Raw genomic sequence first — 20,876 nt, forward strand, 5'->3', positions numbered from 1 at the left:
CAACATATTTAAAAGTGAAGTAAGTTTCCATGTACCAATGTAAACATTGTAAAATCAAACTATCTGCCGGCCGGTATTTTGGTGAGGCTAGTTTCCGTTCCTTATTTACAATAACTCGAACAAGCTATAGAATGCCAACTATATAACTAAAAATCCCTTGTTATTTAACCCTTGCCGTCCATTTATATTAATTAAACCGCGACTGCTCGTGACAGCCCGCCAAAGCCGTGACTGGTGACTGTGAAATGCTCGCGACAAGTAACAGGTACGCAACTATCGCCCATCCCTAACTCACACGTACACACAATTTAGTCGTGATTTCTATTTTATTTGTTTCAAATTACAACTAAAAAGGAAACAAATCGCGACCGAAAACCGCTGGCCACAATGCCGAGAGCCTGTTTAACCGTCCGCGAGCATTCGAATTAATCGGAAGCGAGTGCGGCCGCCAATTTCAGCGTTTTCCGCCCGGGAGTGGGAGATCGGAAAATCCGCAGCAGGGCAAGCCACAGTCCGCAATAAATAGGGATATAGGCTATAGTTATTAACATAAAGGGAAGTTCAGTTCCACACAAAGTCGGGGGCCAGCATGGAGCGGCGCGTGAAGCTGAAGACCATCAATCCGCACATCACGTGCAAGATTTGCGGGGGCTACTTCATTGATGCCACCACGGTGACGGAGTGTCTGCACACATGTAAGTTGGCCCAGCACCAGCATGGAGCAGCACCTGCCCAATAACGCAAGTAATTTGTCCTTTCAGTCTGCAAGAGCTGCCTGGTGAAGCACCTGGAGGAGAAGAAAACCTGCCCCACCTGCGACAACATCATCCACCAGTCCCATCCCCTGCAATACATCAGCTTCGATCGCACCATGCAGGACATCGTGTACAAACTGGTGCCGAAACTGCAAGAAGGTTGGTCCTGAGTCCAGTCATTCGTTCCCTCACCCATTCTAAGCCAATCTCAAACCCTTCCAGATGAATCGCGCCGGGAGCGGGACTTCTACAAGAGCAGGAACATGCCGTGCCCCAAGGACATCACGCAAAACCACGAGGACGACAACGAGAAGGTGATGGACGCCCACGCCGAGTCCGACTTCCATCGCCTGGACGAGCAGGTGAACGTGTGCCTGGAGTGCATCAGCAATAATTTCAAGAACCTGCAGAGACGCTTCATCCGCTGCAGCTCGCAGGCGACGATAACGCATCTCAAAAAGCTGGTGGCCAAGAAGATCCTCAATGGCATTGAAAAGTACCGAGAGGTGGGCTCCGTTGCTTAAATTGCTATCTGCTTTGCTTTTTATACTTTACTAAAACCAAATCTAAACATTTACAGATTGACATTCTGTGTAACGAGGAGCTGCTCGGCAAGGATCACACGCTGAAGTTCGTCTATGTGACGCGCTGGCGCTTCAGGGATCCTCCGCTCCGGCTGCAGTTTCGTCCGAGGGTCGAGCTCTAACCACTGTTTAGTATAATGCCACAACAAATGATCTATTTTTATAATTTATTGACAAAGCGTAAATATCGTAATTAGGAGAGAGTCGCTAGTGTTAGTCCCCCAACCATGTGTGTATGTGTAAATGTGCATGTATAAAGTCGTAATTATATGGTTATCCCTCCTAGGATTAAGTAACTTCCTCTCCTTAACTCGTGTGACACTTTTTCTGCCGCCGTCTTCGCTGCATTTGCTCATGATTTAATCAACTTTCTCCGTTTGCAATATTTTATGTTCTCCCCCTATAGTTTCAAATATATATATTTATTATTTTAATGTACAAAACACACGAATGTAAATAAATTTGTAATTATGTCGAATGGCGTATGTCTAATTTGGTGGTTGCCACGCGTTTCTATACCCGAAGCGGTGCGCTCCCAGGAATGGAGGGCGATGGCGGAATCTAGGTAGGTAAGTGGCCGACGGGAAGGGCGGAGGACGTGGTGGTCGCTGGAATCCAAACCTTGGCGGCGGGGCCATGCCATATGTCCCATACATCCCCTGAAAAATATGTGAAAATAATGTGTAGGTCAAAAATTTCACTGGGTTGGAATTTTACTCGACATTTTCATCATTTCTAGCAGAGATTATTTCCAGAAATTGTGCCTTTAATACTTTAAAATAGAAACTTCAAATTTAAAATTTTTTTTTTGTTTTATGTCGAGTTTTTGGCCAAAATCAAATAGAAAGCTAACAACAAAATTTCTCTTTCCACGGTGTGGTCTTTGGAAATAGAGTTAAAAGATGCCTTTAAAAAAAACTCTTAGATCTTTAAACTATGATTCCGTCGGCCTGGAAATCCCTGTTAGATCTTATGAAACTGCAGTACATAAATCTACTAACGTAGAAATCCTGTGCTGGCACTTGCACATAGTAGTTGATGATCTTTGGCGGCGGATTGTACCGGTGTGGAGTTCTTTGGCGCTGCCTCCGCTCGGTGCTGCGATTCCGACTCCTCGAGCGGGCGCGTTGCCTTCTGTGCCTGCTCGCCCGCTCGGATGACTGAGATCTAGATCTGGAGCGGGTGCGTCTGCCGGATCTGGGGGATCTTTGGTGCAGTCTCATCACTCGATCCCGTTCCCGTACCTCATCCGTGAAGTAGGGAACCTTGTGGTCCTCCCGTTTCCGCTCACATTCCCTTGCCCGACCACGGTTTTCCCTCGGTCTTCCATGGTTTTCTCTTTCTCGCCGAGATCGCGATCGGGAACTGGACCTGCGGGAGTCTATGTGGAAAGAGAAGGGTTAGACACTCCTGCGAAAAGTGGTCCTTGGTGGTTCCATGGGGTCTACATAATGCGCAGTTGGTTGTCCAATCGTCCTATCTTCTATGTTTGCGCGCCCAGCGATTCTTTTTCATCATTTCACATTTCACACAATTTGACACTAGAAAAAAAACAACAAAAAGAAAAAAATATTGTATGCACTTGGTCGATTCTGATCAGATCGAATATACTATATACATATGTGTATAAACCTCGGAAGTGTTTAAAATGTCGAAGTCGCAAAACTCACAAGTGTTTATTTGCTCAGCTTCGACTGTTTGCAACATTTCAATTGCTTTTGCTTATCCTTTAGAAAATAATGTAACTATTTAAAAGTTAAACCAGCCAGACAGCAACAATTATTGGAAGTCTGCTAGTAGAAAAATGAATGCAATGCGTTAGAATGTTATTCTGTCCTCCTCTAACACATTGCTGGTATTCTGGTATTTATTCTTTAGATTGCTTAGATTAGATGCCAAAGGGAAAAGCAAAAGCAAATAAAGGCAGTTATTTAAACACGTTACCTCGATGCCCGGCTCCACTGCTGTCTGCGTCCATTTTCAATTGGAAAGAAAATGCATAAAAATTATGCACTTTGCGCCAGTGTGACCGCTTTGGAATTGTACAAAGTGTGCCCGCCTGTCACTTATCGATTAATTATCTCAAAAACAACAAAAAGAAACGTTAGATTTTGAAAGCAAGAAAACTTCAATAAGGTAAGCCGAAGTTTAAGAACAAAAGTATAAGTCCATATGTTTTTGAGGAACCGATTTAAGATTTTTAAACCTAAAATAAAGTTAACATTCAAAAATCCTCTACAATCGGTTTTATTTCATTAGCACATACGACAATACAATGCAATTTTTTTTAACAGTACAAATACATAAACAAGGGCAAACGCAATTAGCAGGCACAGATACGATTTAAAACTTAAAGCTAAGTGGCACATTGATGCGCTCGTTCTCCATGGAGACCATGATGAGAGGCTCCTTCTCCAGCAAATCGCGCCTGGGCGAGCGGAGCAGGCGGACATCGATCTCCACCCGACCGCCATCCGGAGCCACATAGCACTCGCTGGGACTGATCCGCACCAGCTCCGGGATGCTGCAGCTCACCTCGATGAGCTGCCTGGAGCGAAAGCTGTTCGTGACGGACAAAGTGGCCAGGGGAGATCCGCCGGCATCGAATTCCAGCGAGGTGGGTTCCACGGACCAATTCCTCTCAACGGGCATTAGGGTAGTGGTGTCCGCCTCCAACAGTTCATCCACGGGCTCCAGCAGATTGCTCTGTGTTGGCGTTGGCGAACTAGGCACACAGATCGTCCGAAATAAGACAGTTTCCTCGGCTTCCGGCAGGAACATTAGCGAGCTCTCGGAGGACTCGTCGAAGTCCCGATTGAGGGTGAGTGCCACATCGATAATTCGCACAACAGTGACCAGATCGAGGATGAATTCGGGCGGCTCGTTGAGCAGGCCTATGTTTCGGACTGGCTGCTCTTCCGGAAATCCGCCCCAGATGCTGTCCAGCATCGGGGAGGTGAGCTTCTCCCGCTGCCGGGAGCTCATCCTCTGGACCAGGCTGCGCATGCGCTGTCTGTTGGGCTCGTCCCCGCAGAAAATTCGCATGTTGGCCAGCGTCAGCACCTGGGCGGTCTTCTTCAGTATGTTCTTCAAGTCCTCGCGATTCGGTCGAAAGACGATCTGCACGCTACCCTCGCTATTGGGCGGCAGGATCATTCGGCTAGGCCGCACATCGAAGGCCTCGCTCAAGCGCAGTTTCATCAGCACGGTGGAGTCCACTGAGATGCCCACAAAGGCGGTTAGCGGGCCCTTGTTGTGGAACCGGAGACTGGCCGAAAGGGGACCGGCGGATAGCTCGCATACATCGCCGATGGTGAGGAAGCTGGCGCCCACCGGACCCTTTAGCAGACCCTGTATGGTGATGGACGCACTGCCGCCGTAGCCGTACAGCGGAATCTCTAGGCCAGGCTGGCTGCTGTTGTGGGCTCCTGACGGCGCATAGAAGGACAATGCCCCGATGGCCGCTCCACAGACAGTGGGACAGAAGTTAATCACCACCGAGCGGCATTCCATGGCCTGCAGTGTGATTGTGCTGCTTTCGGTGCCCACGAGCTGGAAGCCGGGTCCCTGGATGCCCAGCCGGATGACAAGTCGCTTGTCCGCCGTGTTCTTCACCTGCATGGACTTGCGCACGTCTGTTCGCAGCTTGGTGCTGCCCCAGCACAGGCTAGTGTGGGTCACCTTCAAGGGGAGCAGCTTGCCGTCCCGGTGGCTAAACTCACTGGAGTTGGAGCATCGCGACACACTACGCGGTGCAGTGGTAGAGCTGGAACCAGGTCCACGTCTTCCGCTCGTGGTAAACCCGCTGGTGGAACTCGCCTCGCTTCCCGCTGGCGAAGAGTTGGCCTTGCGGACAGCACCGCTCATCAGCTGCCGGCGCTCGGAACTGGTGGTGCTGTCCAGCAGTGGAGACGAGAGGCAGCTTCTCGGCGAGGACATGGGCGACAGGTTCTTGGCCAGGTTCGGGGAAATGCCGAAGTCGCGCTCGGTGGAAGAGGCAACGGCGACATCGCATCCATCCAATCGAGTACTGCTCAAGGATGAGGGATTGCGAGGAATCAGGCCCACTGTGGAGATCGAGACCCTCTTCTTGTTTACCGGCGTCTTGTCCTCGTCATCGTTTTCGTCCTCGGTGCAGGTTAAAGGACGTAGTCCATCGCTGCTCGCCGGACTGGCGGTTCGGGGTGAAATCTTAGTACGCCTCACTCTGCGGCTGGGCTCCTTCACCGGTGTCGAGGGCCACTCGTCGATGTCGGCCTCGACCTCCGTCTCCACGGGTTCGGTTTCCGCACGGCTGATGGTGATCTGCGGCTGGTCCGCCAGCGGACTGAGAGGTTTGCGCGAGATGCTGTCCTGGAGGTGACGAAAGTCCGTGGAATTCAGTACAGAGTCCGTGAAGCTCATGGTGTCCGTGAGCTTGTTGGAGCACAGAGTGCGCTCCGCATTTGAGGCGCGGCTCTGGTTCTCCTTGTTCTCCTCGTTTTCGTAATTCTTCCCACGACCACGCTCCCATAGGTGGTTGACTACCTCCACGGTGGATGTATCCGAATTGAGATCGATATCCCTTAGAGCTTTATCGATGGCCGAGAGACTCAGGATCTCGGAACTTGAGGGCGGGCGCTTGGGCTCTTGAGCCGCCAGGCCATTGTTGGCCTTCAGCACAGTCTGAATACGATCTTGCTGCTTCTTTCGCATAAGATTGCGTCCCAAATTCGAGTCTGCAATGGCGTCCGTCTTGGTGTAGGTCTTATTGTCCGGCTGCGGTGTCTTCTCGCCTACGGACTCCAGAGTCATGTTTGGTTCTGGTTCTCGTAGTGCCTGAATAGAACGACTGCGATCCGGGCTGTCGTCCCTCACTATGTTCCATATGTTCTCCGAGCGCGTCTGAAAGTAGTTCCCCAGAGAGAAATCCGGATCTCCGGCCAAGACAGAGCTGTAAGCAGGAAATTTTAATTAATCATGTCAAATACAGCAGGAAGAAGTATTTCCTTTACTTACTTGGACACAGAGGTTTCTATTTCGGATGTGGGTGGCGGAGCAGCGATCTTCTGCATGGCCTGGGTGCTCAAAGTAGCCGTCGGCATGGCCGTAAACTCTTGAGCCCACGAGATTTCGCCCAGCACCAACTTGGACTGCATTAGCTCGGCGGGGGCGAAGCTCTCATTCTGGCCAGCCGCCTCCGCCAGCGAGGTGGAGCCAAAAGAGAATCCCCCTCCGCCGTTGAGACTGAGGTCACTCATATCCGCAGTGCGCGGCAAACTGCGGGAGCAGCTGAACGAGTCCGTGACACTGCTGGAGTTGGCCCGGGACAAATGGTAGCTGGCCTCTAGCTGGCTGGCATCGTGCAGCTTCTTTTCCAGCAGGCGGGCCTTCTCCACGAAGGAGGATTTGAGGATTTCGGCCACGGAAAGGGATGGCTTCTCCCGTCGGCGCTGTTTGCCCCCCTGGCAGAGGGTTGATCTGCCAGTGATCTCTGCGGGCTCAAAGGATATGTTGGTGCCCTTGGGGGCGGGCGTGGCCAGGGCAAAGGAGACACTGCTGTTCAGGTCGATGGTCTCGTCGGTCACCAGCTCCGAGATGTTTGTGGTGGAGCGCTTTTGGAGGGCAGTGCTCTTCGCTTGGCTGGGACGCGTGGGGCGAGGTTTCTCCAGGGTCTCCAGGGCACGCATCCGCTCTTCCCGCAGGCGTTCGTGGACGCCGGAAGAGTCCCGACTAACGCCGCTCCTCCGGCTGCTCTTACTGAAGCTGGACAGATCACCAAAGACTGCAAGGATTCCGAATTACTCCCTGCTCCAAGGGACTCTCGATCTGCCCTAACTTACCCTTAAGGTTGTCCATGTTTAGGATGCCCAGCGAATTCTGGTCCATGTAGCTGCCGCTTCCCTGGCTACCTCTTCCACTGCTCTTGTCCATTCCGCTTCGTCCGTTTACAGTTAGTAGCGCAAACAACCGGTAAACAAAAAAGGCGCGTCGTTTGGTTCGAAAATGGACGTCGACTATCGATAACACCAGGGTGGCACACGCACCACAAGGCTGCTTTCGATAACTTGTTTGTTCAAATGTCAGACATCATCCTATTTGTATTTTATTTTATAACACTTTTGAAAGCACACAAATTAGAATTACCTACAGGAAAAATCTTATTTAATAAACAAATTTTGTAAAACAAAATTAAGAACAAGAGCAAAACGTGCAACGCTAAACGGGCGTCCATCCCTGGTTGGATTTTTGCGAATTCTCCCCGGCTTCCCATTTCTCGATTCCGCTCGTGCGATTTCGGCGGTTGTGATTATCCCAAATTGGATTGGACTTGGCCAACTGGACCACACACAAACTCGTTAAAATATGGAGGCTGCTATTCTGCAACTGATTGAGGGACTCCTGAGCCCTGACAGCGACACGATTCGCCAGGTGAGAGGACCACGAAGTAGAACAATTGGGCGGTAAAAAGGAGGTTATCCTGTTCGTCCTTCGTTGGCATTTTCCTTATTCACGTACTCCACCTTCCTTTAATCCGTTCCTGCCGTTCCGACCGCATGACTTAATTAACATATTCACCAGTTTCTATACTTACACGATTTTAAGATCGGCATGTGGACATTCCGATACGTGCAAATGAGTCTATGGCACAGTGGGTCGCAATCAAATTATATTGGGTATATTACCCCTTTTATTCCCAACGTTACTAGGCATGGCTAGGAATAACATATTATTACATTGTTTTAATTAATAACTTACAAACCTATTAATTAACGAGATTAAAATTAATTTTTTGAAGTCGTCCATGACTATATTATTTTAAGTGACCCAGCATGATCACCGCAAAATATCTTTTTTTATTTACTAACTATACTTTACTAACATTGAGGTACCTAAATTCAATTACATGCATATTAAACCCTCAAAGTTATTCATATCATCAACAACAAAAAATTGTTTTGTTAAAAAAGGATTTTGCATAATAACACATTTATTGAATAGTCTAAATTTCTTTCAATGTAAATATATTTTTAATTTAGTAAATATTAATGCCTAGCAACATTGTTTGAACGCCATCAAGAAAACTTCCAATTCTTTATTTGAAATAATACTTAAGTTTGCAATTAAATGCAGCTTATACTTATAGAAAATCCCAATATGTACATAATTGAGGTAATATATGGCGACCCACTGTCCATCTGGCATTGAAAAGCACGTTGTCCACATGGACGCATACTTCGGCGCTTCCTAATTGGGAAACTATTTATGCTGGATATATGTATGTTGCCATGCTGCCGAATAATGACTAATGAAATGCCTTTCTTTTGCCCTCCTAGTCGACTGCCGAGTTAACTAAGGCTTACGAGAATCCCGAGACATTGCTATGTCTGACCAAGATAGTGGTGACGAACGAGCAGACGCAGCTGCGCCAGTTCGCCGCCGTGCTTCTCAACAAGCGGCTCAGAAAGCTGCGCCACTGGCAGCTGGTTCCCGCTGAACAGCAGGCTGCGTAAGTGCCTCGGCCACCCTCAACAAAAATAATAATTATAAATATATTTTTCCCGCATAGCATTAAGTCGAGCATCCTGCAGGTCCTCGTCACGGAGAAGGAGAAGAACGTGAAGAACTCGGTGGCCCAGTTGATGGGCACCTTGGTGCGTCACGAGGCGGAAAAGGGAGACGCCTGGATGGCGGAGCTCCTCAAGTTCATCTACGACCGCAGCAGCAGTGGCAATCCAGAGGAGAGCGAGCTGGGCTCCTCGATCTTCGCCAAGCTGGCGGACTCCGCTCCCGACCAGTTTGCGCTGCACATGGAGAGCATCTTCCAGTTGTTTGCCACCATTCTGTCGGGCGCCGAGACCTCAGGCAATCTGGCCACTCAAACCGTGTCGAATATGCTAATCGGTACCAGCTGTCTGCTCCCGTTTGTCAGTGGGCACAGTGCCGCCGAGCAGACGGTGGTCAAGGCGATGCCAATGATCATCAAGACGCTGCACGCCTTCGCCTTAAAGGGGGATGTACACGAGTTCATCAGTGCCTTCGAAATTGTGGACACGCTGGCCGAGTATGTGCCCCATCTGCTGACCAGCAATGTGAAGTCGCTGCTTGAATTTTGCCTGGTCACGGCGAGTAACGTCCAGCTCGAGGACTCGATTCGCGTCCAGGTTATAGCCTTCGTGGGCACCCTGGTGCGGCTCAAGAAGAAGGTGATCGTTAAACAGAAACTGCTGGAGCCCACTCTAAACGTTATATTCCAAGTGATTTGCCAGGACACCAGTGATTGTGAGTATCTGAATCGACTTTTAACAGCTAAGGCTGGCTAATGGGTTTCTCCGTCGCATCCAGGTGACGATTACTTTTCGGGGGAGAGTCCCAACAGCCCGTCGTGCGCGGCCACACAGACCCTGGACTTAATGGCCCTTCACATGTCGCCGGAGAAGGTTATTCCTCCGCTGTTGCAGCTGCTCGAGCCGGCGTTACAGAGCCCGGATCCAGTATCCCGGCGATCCTCGTTCATTTGCATGGGTGTCATTGCCGAAGGCTTCGCGGAGGCCATCAGCAACAAGTATCTGGAGGTCATGCTGAACATCGTCAAAGCAGGCATCACTGATGCCACGATGTCGGTGCGCGTCTCCGCCTTCTTCGCCCTCGGCCAGTTCGCCGAGTACTTGCAGCCGGCCATTTCCAAATTTGCATCCCAGATTCTGCCCGTGTTATTCGAATATCTGAGCCAGCTGGTTGTGGAACTCAAGGTAGGTAGTCTCGTTGACCATCTATGGTCGAATTGGAATTTCTTCGTATTCTACATTCTCGTTTGTTTGTTTGTTTGTGCTGCTTCTAAGGCTGACCGAAACAGCAACGGGAGCTATTCCGCTTCCGTCCCTGCCAAAGATACTATAATGTACTTAGACAAGTTACAGATCAAGCGCAAATCGGTCCTCACCAAGTATAGGGTGCTTCTTTTTTGTCTTACGTTTAACTTTGATATTTAATTGCACTTCATCCACAACCTCTGCATATATTGAGAGCGGACAGTGTCATCTTTTCTTAATTTAGTCTTATTGTAAGCATACACTATCAAAAGCTTTTTGAAGAATATTTGAAATCATAATTAGAAATAATTTAATACCACTTATAAATGAAATTTATGAAACCGAAGGGGTAATTTTTGGGTTGAAAATGCCTCTAAAAGCCGGTCATAATATAGGGGAGTCTGATTTCATTGTAACAAATCCAATTTATCGTTAGTTACCATTCATTGACACTCACTCTGCACCCAAACACAAAACACATTGATGGTCAGGAGTGTACTAAACCCGAGTCGTTACAGATGGGCCAGCCGGAACCGAAGCACATGGAACGTATGTTTTATGCTCTGGAGGCTTTCTGCGAGAATCTGCAGGACGACATTGTGCAACATTTGCCCGTACTGATGGATCGGTAAGGCTTGAGTAGTGGGAAATGAAGGTCCTCCGTCTAACAATCCTATTGTACAGTCTTTTAGAGATTCTGGATCCCCAGAACTCGGCACGTATTCGTGAGTTGGCCTTGTCGACCATTGCTGCGGCGTCCAGCTCCGCAAAGGAGCACATGATGCCGTTCTTCCCCAGGATCATGACCATACTGCAGGCCTTTCTGGTAAAGGATTGCCCCGAGGAAATGAACAACTTGCGCATCGAGGCCGTCGACACTCTAGCCGCGCTCACTCGCGAAGTGGGCAAGGAAAACTTCATTCCGCTGGCCGATGACACAATGAACTTCTGCCTGTTGATGCTGGAAGACGGCCCCGATGATCCCGACTCCCGAAGGTCCATCTACAACCTGATGGGCTCTCTGTCTTTGGTGGTCAAGGAGAGCATGGCGTCTGTGTTCCCCAAGATTATGGATCGTATATTGGAGTCGGTGATCTCCTCGGAGGACGTGCTGCCCAATATGCCGAAGAACGCCGACGGGGATTTGATCCTGGATGCAGCCAATGTGGAAATCGATCTGGAGCACACGGACGACGAGGACGACTCTGAGGACCTGGACGGATACCAGGTGGAGAACGACTATGTCATCGAGAAGGAGGAGGCCATATCAGCACTCAAGGAGTTCGCCGCAAACACGGGCGTTGCCTTCGCGCCCTATCTGCAGTCGGCGTTCGAGAACGTTTACAAAGTAATTGATCATCCGCAGGAGGAGGTCCGCAAATCGTGCGTCAGTGCCATCTGCGGGTTTATCATCGCTCTCAACAAGATGGGCGATGCTGGGGGCGTGACGCGCGCCTGCGAGATTGCCATTCCGAAGTTCGCACAAATCATTCGCACCGACGAGGAGGTGACCGTCGTCATCCATCTCCTCGATGAGCTGGCTGATCTGCTCAAGGAAGTAAAGCTGGCGGCCATAACTAATCAGGAAAACGCCGAGCTGATCTTCGGTATCATCAGGGACGTCTTCCTCAACAAAATGGCCTGTCAATTCAACGAGCAGGGTGGCGGCGATGAGGAGGATCTGGAGGACAGCGAGTTCAATGAGACGCTGATCGAGAATGCTGCCAATCTGCTGCCCATGTTCGGCCATACCCTCCAGCCGGAGACGTTCTCGCTTTATTTCGGTCGCCTCCTCCAATTCTATGTGCAAAAACTGGTACGCATCATAGAAAATACCTCAGTCATGGCATGGAGAGTTGTCTTGAGCAGAGATTATTCTCATTGACCATGGTTTCATAGTTTGTGGGATTATTCAATATCATTTGTCTCTTGTAGGCTAAGGCCAAGAAGCAAGACATGCCGGAGCACCGGGCATATATCTATGGCGCTCTGGCCGACTGTTTCAAGTTGCTGCGCAAACATACGGTCACATATTTTGACGTTGTGTGCCCCCTGTTCATTGCCGGAACCAAGGACTCGGATCCCAAGGCGAGACAGAACTCATATTACGCACTGGGCGAGATTGTCATCAGTGCCGAGGAAAAATCATTTGAGTAAGTACTGTTGAAGTGGATGTATATCATGATTGCTGAACTTCCATTTTTAGGTCATATCCGGCAATCCTCCAAGCACTTTCCGATGCGATTGCCAGGGAGACGAATGATTCCGCCATGGACAACATTTGTGGAGCAGTGGCGCGTCTAATTGTCACCAACCATTCGGCGGTTCCGCTTGGACATGTGTTGCCCGTGTTCCTCAACCATCTGCCGCTGAAGGAGGACGTTGTGGAGAACGATGTTATCCAAAAAGCGTTCCGCGTGCTCTACTTGCAGGCTCGCCCAAGTATAGAGAACTTCCTTGGGCAGATGTTGATTATCACCATCGAGTCGCTTTACAAGAAACAGATGACGGACGATAAGACCATCGAAAGCGCGCTGTGCTTCATTAAGGAGATTCGCGAACATTACCCGGACAAGTTCAACGAAGTGTCTAACTCGAGTCCGGATGTGTTCAACTATGTCAACACCCTGTAAGAACACACATACACATACCAGCACACGGCTTACGACCCACATCCCCAGCCAACATTAATAATCCGAGACCTCCGCCCGCAGCCTCTGGATTTGGATATGATGCAGTTGTTGTTAGAGTTGTTTAGGTTTTAGTTTTGCGTTAGTATGCTCTGTGGCGTTAAAACATTTAGGAAAAGCGATCTTTAAAATTTAAAGTTTTAGTTTTTTCTACCAAACCGTGAAGCAACGGAAAAATATTTTCTAATTTATAGCAACACCCAGTGACACATGAATATTATGAATAGTCTGAAATAAAAGAAACAATAAAGAATCATATGTGTTTAATTGTGCGGTTGTATTTCGCAGATTTGGTTGTAAAGACACCAATTGTTATAATCGGTTGAAATTCTTTTGTACATTAAGCAGTTTGAACATTAAAAAATTTTGATATTTGTTAGTTAAAATAAATTATTTTCATTTCAGCTTTAACAAAAAAAATATTTTCTTTTACCTAAAAAAATGTTTGGCTTTTGAAATAGTTTATTGCAAAACAAAATCTAGCATATTAAAGGGTAAGTATAAGCTCGTTTGTACTTTAAACCAAAATTTAAAGGTCAAAAAAAATTATTTTAAAATTAATGTTTTTTGGAGGTTTAATGAAAGTTCATAAAACTTTTTAAAAAATGTATATTTGAATATTTAAATGTGAGTTTTCGTATGGCTGGTGCTGGTTTTTACCAGTGCGCATTTCGACGGATAACCACCTCCCGCACGATGTCCGCATGATTGGCGTGCAGCTTCAGACCCGAGTCAACATCCGTCCAGCGCACATTGGTGGCATCGTCGCCTGCCATTAGCTCCAGTTGGCCCACCTGGCTCCCGTCCTCATCGTGGAAGTTGAGCGCCGTGGTCTCCATCCACGCGTTGTCCGTGTTGCGGAAATCGTCCACGTAGCCTTGGTATACCTGGACGCCGCCGGCCTGGAAGAACTGTTCCACCATATTCGCCTTATCTGTGAAGTTCAGCGCCTCCTCGGTGAACTCCCGCTTGAGGGTGACGCTCACATTCTCGCCGGGATCTACCATGCCGCCGGGAATGGCCCACAACTTGTTGTCCGACCGCTGGATGGCCACCATCTGTAGCACATTCCTGAAAGAAAGGATTGTGAGTTTTACGCAGTCTGTAAATAATTGAGCTCACCCACTTGCCAGTGGTTGGGTTGGCCACGAGAGCTCCTTGATCGTTTCGCTTCCAGCGAGTCACTATAGGATCAGCGGCATGATTTGGCCCCCATCTGCCCAGTGAGCCTCGCCCGCTCAGTCCAGTGCGTCCGATCGGGTTAAGGGGCAGTCCATCCCGCAACTTGTATGCCCCGTGGAAGGACTCGCGGTTGACCTGACCATCCAGCTGGTTCCACTGCGGACGGAACACCTCGCTTGGCAGGGGAGGGTCGGCCCACACCTGTCCACCAATGTGCGGCGCCGTGTACGCCGGTGGGCAGTAATCCGCATACGGTTCCGACCAGAAGACCTGCTCATCGGACACCGGGAACCGAAGGACGGAGCTGCGTGGGTACATGTTGTTACGGCACATCACGTGCCGGAAGATGCCCGGCTTCACCAGCGAGGACATCATCTGGGCGGAGGTCAGGGAGTTTTGCAATAATGGTAGCAAACAAAGAAACGACAGCAACGCGAACTCGAAACTCGTCATCGGAGTAAATGCTCTCACAAACAAATGTTATTGTTTACCTGCACCAGAGGTCATTAAATTAGCGCTAAAAGTCATATTATGGTCAGTAATCATTTTTGTGTGAAAGACAATTTAAATTTATAAACAAAAACTATAACCAGTTTCCTTGTTTAAATTTAAAATATACATGACCATGTAGAATTTAATAAACCCGCATTTGGAGTGCTATTAAATTGGCCATTGCTGTGTGTTCCAAACCATGTGAATACGACGACCAGCCAACTCTGGTCACACTGAGAAGCATATTTGAAATCTCAAAGATTCAGTTTATTACGATGTGTGTTATTTCGGGTAATTACAAAAATTTGAAGCCAACTAACTTAGAATGCCTGGTTTCCATTCAATGCCCCTGACCAAATGAGACGCCCATCTGCGACCTAGCCTAGTCCTGGCGCAGCGTCAGCTCCCTGACTTCGATGCCGTCCTTGGTGATAATGTTGATCAGCACAGAGTCACCGGTGTAGATGTCACGCTCAGCGGCCGAAATGAAGGTATCGGAGGCGACACTGACGGCGCGCTCCTTGGTCAGCTTGGGCACCTCGCTGGCGGCCAAGTTCATGTTCTTGTAGCCAATCTGGTTGTCCAGTACCGGCTGCAACAATGTGCCGGCAGTGCCGCCGGCGCGGTAGGTGGCCTTCTCGCAGTGGCCAATGGGATCGTACGAGTAGACGACGCCCTTGCCGTCCTTGTCGATTCCCGCCAGGATGTTGGAAACGTAGTACGGGAAGAAGCGGCGATTGTACATGGTGATGGAGAGCATCTGGGCCACTGCATCCGTGGTCATGGTGCGAAGATGTGTGTGCTCGTAGCTCTGCATGCGCACCTTCATCAGGCCGGTCAGGGAGAGGGTATCCGCCCAGCATCCCGTGGAGCCCAGCACCGTCAGAGGCGACAGCTTGAAGAGTTTGCTTTGACTTCGGGAGTGGATGTTGTAGCCGCTGCTCAGGCGTGTGTCTGCCGCAATAACCGCGAAGTCGTCTCCGGCGATGGCCACAATGGAGCTGCAAAAAGGGAACCACTCCGGTCAGTTGGCGACTTCAGCCGGGCATTCTTGGGGAAACTCGAACTCACCCGCCGTTCGACTCATAGGGCGAGAAGTCTGCATGCTTCACGCCGGGCACCTGGTAGTCTGGGAACTGCTCAAAGCCAAGACTGCTCATGTTTGTTCTTTAAATTTACCAATTAACTCGCCAAGTAAAAAAACGAACGAAATGATTTGCAAGTTTGCAGCGGCCAACCAAAATCAGAAATTCAGTGTGGCCGTAGGTGAAGTAGGGAAAAACGATTTCGTGCTTTGCCTGCTCCAAATAGTTATCGATAGGTATTTGGTATTTATGTACTAGATATTTTCATTGTATTTTTTTTTAAATTTGTTATTTAAAATTAAAATATGTTACAAAATTAGAAACGATTATTTAAAATGTATGGAATTATTTTTGTGCATTTACTTTTCAACTTATATTAATGTTTGAAAAACGCAAAAACAAATTTGGATAAAAAATGAATCTTTTATTGAACAGTTCGGTTATTTTCAACAATCTTTGGATAAAACTGGTGCAGATGATTTCTTCTAAGCTATAGCGGCCAGGCCTTCGACGCGTTCCCTATGCAAATGCCCCCGATTCTTTTCCACCAACGCCTTGACATCATAAAACCACTTTCCTACATTAAAAACAAGAAAATATCAATGAAGGCACGAAATACTGGGCCAACGGACAATACTTACCGATGTTAGTGTTCTGCAGGCAATCCTTAAACGTCTGACAACCCTCCATGCTGCTGAGAACGCCGAAAACAGAGAGATCAGCCAGGCTGGGCTGTTTGCCGCCCATGAATTTCGTATTTCGTTTTTTCAGCTCGGCAGTCCACTGGTCCAGCGCGTCGTACATGTGCGACCGGACGTCGTCGGTGAGGGCGTGGCGACGCTTTAGCATCTTGGCAATGGCCCACATGGCAGTGGCGCCACAGTAGACCATCAGGTCGCGTTCCCACTTGGGGAAGTGGACGTCCCACTCGCCGGCCTGCGAGAACCACTCAAAAGTCTCCAGGGACTCACCCATGGTCTGGTAGCAGTTCGGTGATATCAGATGCACCAGGTGGCTGTCGGCCCAGGATCTCCACTTGCGGTCGGTCCTTAAAAAAAGAAAGAAAATCTCTTGTAAGATCTTTTTTTAGCTTGCTATTTTAGGGATGTATTCTACGAAAGTAGTAATAAAAATATATAAACAAAAAATTATAAATGTGATAGACAAAAAAAAAGTATCTGGTGAGCTTACTCCTCCGTTTCCTTGGACACTCCCTTTGGCGTGTTTTCCCGATACATGAGGAAATATTTGTTTAATATGTCGTTTTTCTTTTTGCCATCATCATCGAAGAAGGAGGTGTGCGGATAGTACTTGCGCTAGTTCGCCGATGTCCGTGCGCTTGTCCTGCAGATAGGTGGCTATCAGAGATATGATGGCACTGGAGTCCACCATCTGCACGTATTGGCCGTCCTGCTGCCGAATAAGCACCATGGGCACCTTCTTCACCGACGACCAGCGGATGTCCTGCCGGAGAACGGCGTCTACTTCGACAACCGCATAGGAGATGCCCATGTAGTCGAGGAAGGCGCGCACCTTGCAGCAGAAGGGACACGTCTGGAACTGGAACAGCACGATGTCCAGTCCGGAGTTGTCCTTGGGGTTCACATAGCGCTTGGTTATCCGCACACCTGCCGGAACCCCGTCCAGGCGCTGCGGCTTAGTCTCCTCGTGCTCCTTGTGCGAACTGCCGTCCGTCCAACGCTGGTACATGGTGTACACCGATCCGGTGGCTGCGCCCACTGTCGCCCCCAAAATAGCCAGCTTAAAGGTTCCATTCGGCTTCTTCTTGGCTCCGCCGTTTTCCACCGCTTGTGCAAACTGGCGGCGAGCAAATGCAAATTCCGGGTTTTGATTACGGGTCAGCAGCCGCAGGGCTACGCTCCCGCTTCCCGCCGGCGGAGGACGGACACCAGTTAAGACGGTGGCAGTCGCCAGCCGAAAACATGACATAATTTGCACCTTTGTTTTGACTAATACTAAATATTATGCAAAAGTTAGCGATTGTTAATTCGCGACTAGAACGAGTTAGGAATGGGAGGGGACTATTATCGATGTGCGTTAGGGATGTGTTCTTTTCCGCTAGCCAAATTTAGCTATTTTTGATTCATAATTCTGATGTTTTTTTTTACCTTAACAATATTAAAAATTCAATAATTAATAATTACCTTTTTTTTGGATTTTAGAGTAAGTAATAACTCAATTGGTATCTTAATTAAGAGCAAACATGTTTTCTACTAGAGTAAATAATTACTCAATTAGGTATTCTTAATTTTAGCTAGCAAAATTTTTAAAATTATTTTATCGATAGTTGGCACCAGGGCAGCACGCAAGCTGTATCATCTCTAGTCGATACAAAAAAAAACACGAATCCATCGAACTTTTCAAAGTTGTTTTTGTTTACCATCCTCTCAAAATTTGTTTATAAACAAAACCGAACAGAATGTCGGCGTCTGCGGAGGGTCTGGCCGCACTGGACAAGTACGGCGACGAGGACATCTTCAGCCTGCTGATCCGATACGGACTTTATGTGGGCGCCCTGTTCCAGTTCGTATGCATCTCAGCCGCAGTGCTGATGGAAAATAATCCGGATAGTAATCAGGAGTCCGGCGAAGTGGCGGAACGGGAGGGTGAGCCCGTACGGACGCGACTGCACAAGATTCGCAAGCTGGAGAAAAAGAAGCGCCGGTAGATCTATCATTCCTTAGTCCATAGTTAGCATAAGTACACTCGAATGCATACATACATACATATATTAAGCGAAAAATAAAAGATATCTATGGGGGTTTCCACAGAAATCTCACGAGATTTGAAAATTCTTGCCGGAAGCCCGGTAATTTCAAACCCCTAGAGGTTTCTTAGTCATTCCCGTAAGTTAAAGAACTGCCCAGCCCTTGATCGTCGTTTTTTGGGAGAGGCTGCCGCCCTGGCACAATTTTTTGCACATGACTCAGGGCGAAAGCTCTACGCCCCCCTTTGAAAACACCGTCCACCATCAAAAAGCCGATGTTTAGTTTGGCTGTTATCTTTAATTTGGGAATAATATAAATTATAATAATCGTATAGTTATTATGTTGCTTGCAATGTTGTTGTTTTCGTTTGTTTTACTTCCCTTTAAACTATGTACGTATGCATGTGTGTTGTGAGTGTGTGTGTTGAATGCTCTCTCTCTCTCTTTCTATATATATATCGGTATATATATAATAGAGTCCATGCCAAAGGATGCAAGGACAATTATCACTATAAATTATTATTATGCAGTATTTAGTTTTCGTTTTCTCATGAATTTTGCGTGGAATTACATTTTTAATTCAAAACTCATTGTGAATCTTCAGTTTTTTTTTTGGGGCGTAAAGGGGGCGTGGCAGGTCTTGGAGGTGAAGTATCTCTCGTTTCAAAAACGTTTAAATTTCAAATACAACAACTAGTTAAATAGATATCGAAAATGGGTCTAGGCAATAAGGATTAGCGGAGGACCGAAGGATGGTAAAACATATAAAGTAAGATAGTGGATCTCAAGGCCCAGAATGTCTAAATGTGGCTATGTTAAATTCGAAACTCGCTTTCGTTTTTCTTTTTCGGCTTTACGCTATTTACTCGTACTTTTGTTGTTTTCTAATTCGCTTTATCGTTATTTATCATTATCATCAGTGTTGTTGTTGTTTAAATTATTGTTTAGTTACTCACAAGTGTAGAGTCATCATCGTCACAAAATATAGTATATATAATATATATTTGCTTTAACCCACACACAAAACATGTTCACATCCTGCTAACCCACCATCACTCTTTCTGCTTCCGTTTCGATCGCTTCTGGTTACGGTCCTTTTGCCCCTGGGTCGCTGGAGCCGGAGTTGGAGCTGAAGTTGAAGCTGAAGTTGAAGCTGAAGCTAAAGTCCAGGTCCAACTAAGCTTCGGGCAGCGGCTTCAGCTCCTTTATCTGCTTGATCAGATAGGCCTTCTCGTCGTTGAACTGCTCGTCCTCGGAGCGATCCGTGTGGAAGTTGGTCAGGAAGTCGACCAGCTTCGTTTGGTTGCGCAGCAGGATGTCCAGGATGGGCTTCGGCTTGTTGGGATTCGCCACGAACACCTTGAAGACGTGAAACGCCTCGAACTGGATGTTGCGCGACTTCTCCTTGAGCATGTTCATCATCAGCTTGAGGTTCTCCGGCTCGGAAATGTAGCGCGTCATCACGGTGAAGTTGTGCCGGTCCAGCAGCAGTTCGCCCAGCAGCTTCAAACTCTGTCGCCGCGTAACATAGTTCTCAGAGTTGAGCAGCCGCTGGTAGTGCTGCGAGAAGAACTTGTCATAGTTGGCGTCCAGGAACTCGGCGCACAACAGCTTGTGGCGCGTGAGCAGCTCCTTGAACGTGGAGAAGGCATCGCTGGCAATGTCGAAGGTGGACACCTCCACGTAGCGGAAGAACTTGAAGAACTCGTCCGAGTGCAGCATGATCTTGGCCAGCGCCTCGTACCGGGCGCACTCCCTCAGCATGGTGCCAGAGTTGAGGGCGATCTCCGGATGCGCATCCTCGTATCCGCCCATCAGGGTGAACAGGATCTCCGGCTTCGTGCAGATGTACTCGACGGTGGGCGAGCGTGTGCCAATTTGGCGGCGCAGCACATTGTTGAATATCAGGGCCACATGCTTCTTGCCCTCGAAGTCGATGCGGTGCAGGTTCTGGATGAGCAGCAGCAGCAGGTTGCTGTTGTACAGCTCCTGCGACAGCTGGGCCACCACGTAGTCCGCCGGCGGCTCGGCATCGCTGCTCCCGTACAGCATGTTCTTGATCGAGACCAGATTCTTGCTGACGTCCTCCTGGGCCTTCTCCACCTTGCGGTCGCCCGCCTCCAGGGCGTTGATCGCCTCCTTCAGCGACTTGACCAGCTCCACTGGCGACTTCTGTGACTTCCCGAACAGTGGCATTCCGCTGGCTGCTTCGCTGTCTTTTCACTCGAAATTGGATTTGGATTTTGATTTTGTGATTCGGTTCGTTTCGGCTGTGGATGTGGATGTGGTTGGGCTGTCGACGATGTCTCGTATCTTCTGCCGTATTATCCTGCTGTTCGGGGCCCTTGAGGTGCTGGCTTTGTGGTCGCTTCGAGAGTTTCCCAATTACCGACGGCGAAGACGCGGAAAACAATGCTTGGCAATATTATCACGGTGGAATATTCTATTATTATATATTATTTCGTCTTTTTCTTGTCTTCTTCTAGGGATGAACAATTTCGATTGTCCGTCGATCCGATAGGCCTATCGCAATGTCGCACGGCACGGCTGGCAGAGCCAGTGTTGTAA

At 48.4% G+C, this 20,876-nt stretch overlaps 9 protein-coding genes across 13 annotated transcripts; 3 read left to right on the plus strand and 6 right to left on the minus strand.

Annotated features, from left to right (window-relative positions):
• The first annotated feature begins 263 nt into the window (after positions 1-263).
• LOC128257766 (polycomb group RING finger protein 3) lies at positions 264-1,817 on the plus strand. Its single transcript, XM_052988959.1, has 4 exons — positions 264-695; positions 762-914; positions 978-1,261; positions 1,336-1,817. Exons 1-4 carry the CDS (start codon positions 590-592, stop codon positions 1,459-1,461), a joined length of 669 nt encoding a protein of 222 aa, XP_052844919.1. The 5' UTR covers positions 264-589; the 3' UTR covers positions 1,462-1,817.
• Positions 1,745-3,447, minus strand: LOC128257769 (female-specific protein transformer). 4 transcript variants are annotated; one of them, XM_052988962.1, is made up of 3 exons: positions 3,284-3,400; positions 2,341-2,720; positions 1,745-1,998 (listed from the first exon to the last, which is right to left on the minus strand). In XM_052988962.1, the coding sequence occupies exons 1-3, from the start codon at positions 3,315-3,317 to the stop codon at positions 1,828-1,830; spliced, it is 585 nt and encodes a 194-aa protein (XP_052844922.1). In that variant the 5' UTR covers positions 3,318-3,400; the 3' UTR covers positions 1,745-1,827. The 4 variants fall into 4 exon arrangements, 2 of the variants coding, with proteins under 2 accessions (XP_052844922.1, XP_052844921.1); XM_052988961.1 differs by lacking the exon at positions 3,284-3,400 and adding an exon at positions 3,010-3,191; XR_008267898.1 differs by lacking the exon at positions 1,745-1,998 and having other exon boundaries at positions 2,578-2,880; positions 3,284-3,447.
• A 137-nt stretch (positions 3,448-3,584) lies between these two features.
• Positions 3,585-7,321, minus strand: LOC128257740 (uncharacterized). Its single transcript, XM_052988921.1, has 3 exons — positions 7,162-7,321; positions 6,338-7,103; positions 3,585-6,272 (listed from the first exon to the last, which is right to left on the minus strand). The coding sequence occupies exons 1-3, from the start codon at positions 7,250-7,252 to the stop codon at positions 3,683-3,685; spliced, it is 3,447 nt and encodes a 1,148-aa protein (XP_052844881.1). The 5' UTR covers positions 7,253-7,321; the 3' UTR covers positions 3,585-3,682.
• Positions 7,322-7,473: 152 nt separating this feature from the next.
• On the plus strand, positions 7,474-13,074 carry LOC128257741 (importin-4). 2 transcript variants are annotated; one of them, XM_052988922.1, is made up of 9 exons: positions 7,474-7,750; positions 8,656-8,828; positions 8,889-9,601; positions 9,665-10,071; positions 10,650-10,759; positions 10,816-11,947; positions 12,067-12,284; positions 12,338-12,760; positions 12,846-13,074. In XM_052988922.1, exons 1-9 carry the CDS (start codon positions 7,685-7,687, stop codon positions 12,862-12,864), a joined length of 3,261 nt encoding a protein of 1,086 aa, XP_052844882.1. In that variant the 5' UTR covers positions 7,474-7,684; the 3' UTR covers positions 12,865-13,074. The 2 variants fall into 2 exon arrangements, with proteins under 2 accessions (XP_052844882.1, XP_052844883.1); XM_052988923.1 differs by having other exon boundaries at positions 7,475-7,750; positions 12,338-13,074.
• A 338-nt stretch (positions 13,075-13,412) lies between these two features.
• On the minus strand, positions 13,413-14,585 carry LOC128257760 (ADP-ribose pyrophosphatase, mitochondrial). Its single transcript, XM_052988949.1, has 2 exons — positions 13,948-14,585; positions 13,413-13,892 (listed from the first exon to the last, which is right to left on the minus strand). The coding sequence occupies exons 1-2, from the start codon at positions 14,454-14,456 to the stop codon at positions 13,478-13,480; spliced, it is 924 nt and encodes a 307-aa protein (XP_052844909.1). The 5' UTR covers positions 14,457-14,585; the 3' UTR covers positions 13,413-13,477.
• Positions 14,586-14,740: 155 nt separating this feature from the next.
• On the minus strand, positions 14,741-15,766 carry LOC128257764 (proteasome subunit beta type-1). The gene is made up of 2 exons (XM_052988957.1): positions 15,567-15,766; positions 14,741-15,496 (listed from the first exon to the last, which is right to left on the minus strand). The coding sequence occupies exons 1-2, from the start codon at positions 15,653-15,655 to the stop codon at positions 14,878-14,880; spliced, it is 708 nt and encodes a 235-aa protein (XP_052844917.1). The 5' UTR covers positions 15,656-15,766; the 3' UTR covers positions 14,741-14,877.
• A 217-nt stretch (positions 15,767-15,983) lies between these two features.
• Positions 15,984-17,630, minus strand: LOC128257754 (prostaglandin E synthase 2). The gene is given in 4 exon segments (XM_052988941.1): positions 15,984-16,157; positions 16,222-16,628; positions 16,772-16,890; positions 16,892-17,630. Coding segments are annotated over 4 exon segments (1,257 nt in total). The 5' UTR covers positions 17,531-17,630; the 3' UTR covers positions 15,984-16,065.
• Positions 17,631-17,905: 275 nt separating this feature from the next.
• On the plus strand, positions 17,906-18,467 carry LOC128257774 (protein anon-73B1). Its single transcript, XM_052988970.1, has one exon. The coding sequence runs from the start codon at positions 18,021-18,023 to the stop codon at positions 18,267-18,269; it is 249 nt and encodes an 82-aa protein (XP_052844930.1). The 5' UTR covers positions 17,906-18,020; the 3' UTR covers positions 18,270-18,467.
• Positions 18,468-18,586: 119 nt separating this feature from the next.
• Positions 18,587-20,822, minus strand: LOC128257756 (protein Mo25). Its single transcript, XM_052988944.1, has one exon. The coding sequence runs from the start codon at positions 20,502-20,504 to the stop codon at positions 19,485-19,487; it is 1,020 nt and encodes a 339-aa protein (XP_052844904.1). The 5' UTR covers positions 20,505-20,822; the 3' UTR covers positions 18,587-19,484.
• Positions 20,823-20,876: the final 54 nt, after the last annotated feature.

The sequence above is a fragment of the Drosophila gunungcola genome (genome assembly GCF_025200985.1).
Source record: "Drosophila gunungcola strain Sukarami chromosome 3L unlocalized genomic scaffold, Dgunungcola_SK_2 000002F, whole genome shotgun sequence".
Taxonomy (NCBI): Eukaryota; Metazoa; Arthropoda; class Insecta; order Diptera; family Drosophilidae; genus Drosophila; species Drosophila gunungcola.

Bases quoted from the DNA above. Each gene is read 5' to 3' on its own strand.
- LOC128257766 (XM_052988959.1), top strand. From the start codon at position 590: ATGGAGCGGCGCGTGAAGCTGAAGACCATCAATCCGCACATCACGTGC. The intron at 696-761 runs GTAAGTTGGCCC...TTGTCCTTTCAG, and splicing joins GACGGAGTGTCTGCACACAT to TCTGCAAGAGCTGCCTGGTG. The intron at 1,262-1,335 runs GTGGGCTCCGTT...AAACATTTACAG, and splicing joins GCATTGAAAAGTACCGAGAG to ATTGACATTCTGTGTAACGA.
- LOC128257769 (XM_052988961.1), bottom strand. From the start codon at position 3,046: ATGTTGCAAACAGTCGAAGCTGAGCAAATAAACACTT. The intron at 2,721-3,009 runs GTGAGTTTTGCG...CTTTCCACATAG, and splicing joins AGCTGAGCAAATAAACACTT to ACTCCCGCAGGTCCAGTTCC. The intron at 1,999-2,340 runs GTTAGTAGATTT...CATATTTTTCAG, and splicing joins TGCCAGCACAGGATTTCTAC to GGGATGTATGGGACATATGG.
- LOC128257740 (XM_052988921.1), bottom strand. From the start codon at position 7,252: ATGGACAAGAGCAGTGGAAGAGGTAGCCAGGGAAGCGGCAGCTACATG. The intron at 7,104-7,161 runs GTAAGTTAGGGC...GAATCCTTGCAG, and splicing joins AAACATGGACAACCTTAAGG to TCTTTGGTGATCTGTCCAGC. The intron at 6,273-6,337 runs GTAAGTAAAGGA...TCCTGCTTACAG, and splicing joins ATAGAAACCTCTGTGTCCAA to CTCTGTCTTGGCCGGAGATC.
- LOC128257741 (XM_052988922.1), top strand. From the start codon at position 7,685: ATGGAGGCTGCTATTCTGCAACTGATTGAGGGACTCCTGAGCCCTGAC. The intron at 7,751-8,655 runs GTGAGAGGACCA...TTGCCCTCCTAG, and splicing joins ACAGCGACACGATTCGCCAG to TCGACTGCCGAGTTAACTAA. The intron at 8,829-8,888 runs GTAAGTGCCTCG...TTTCCCGCATAG, and splicing joins CCCGCTGAACAGCAGGCTGC to CATTAAGTCGAGCATCCTGC.
- LOC128257760 (XM_052988949.1), bottom strand. From the start codon at position 14,456: ATGACGAGTTTCGAGTTCGCGTTGCTGTCGTTTCTTTGTTTGCTACCA. The intron at 13,893-13,947 runs GTGGGTGAGCTC...CCTTTCTTTCAG, and splicing joins GCCAACCCAACCACTGGCAA to GAATGTGCTACAGATGGTGG.
- LOC128257764 (XM_052988957.1), bottom strand. From the start codon at position 15,655: ATGAGCAGTCTTGGCTTTGAGCAGTTCCCAGACTACCAGGTGCCCGGC. The intron at 15,497-15,566 runs GTGAGTTCGAGT...CCCTTTTTGCAG, and splicing joins CCCTATGAGTCGAACGGCGG to CTCCATTGTGGCCATCGCCG.
- LOC128257774 (XM_052988970.1), top strand. From the start codon at position 18,021: ATGTCGGCGTCTGCGGAGGGTCTGGCCGCACTGGACAAGTACGGCGAC.
- LOC128257756 (XM_052988944.1), bottom strand. From the start codon at position 20,504: ATGCCACTGTTCGGGAAGTCACAGAAGTCGCCAGTGGAGCTGGTCAAG.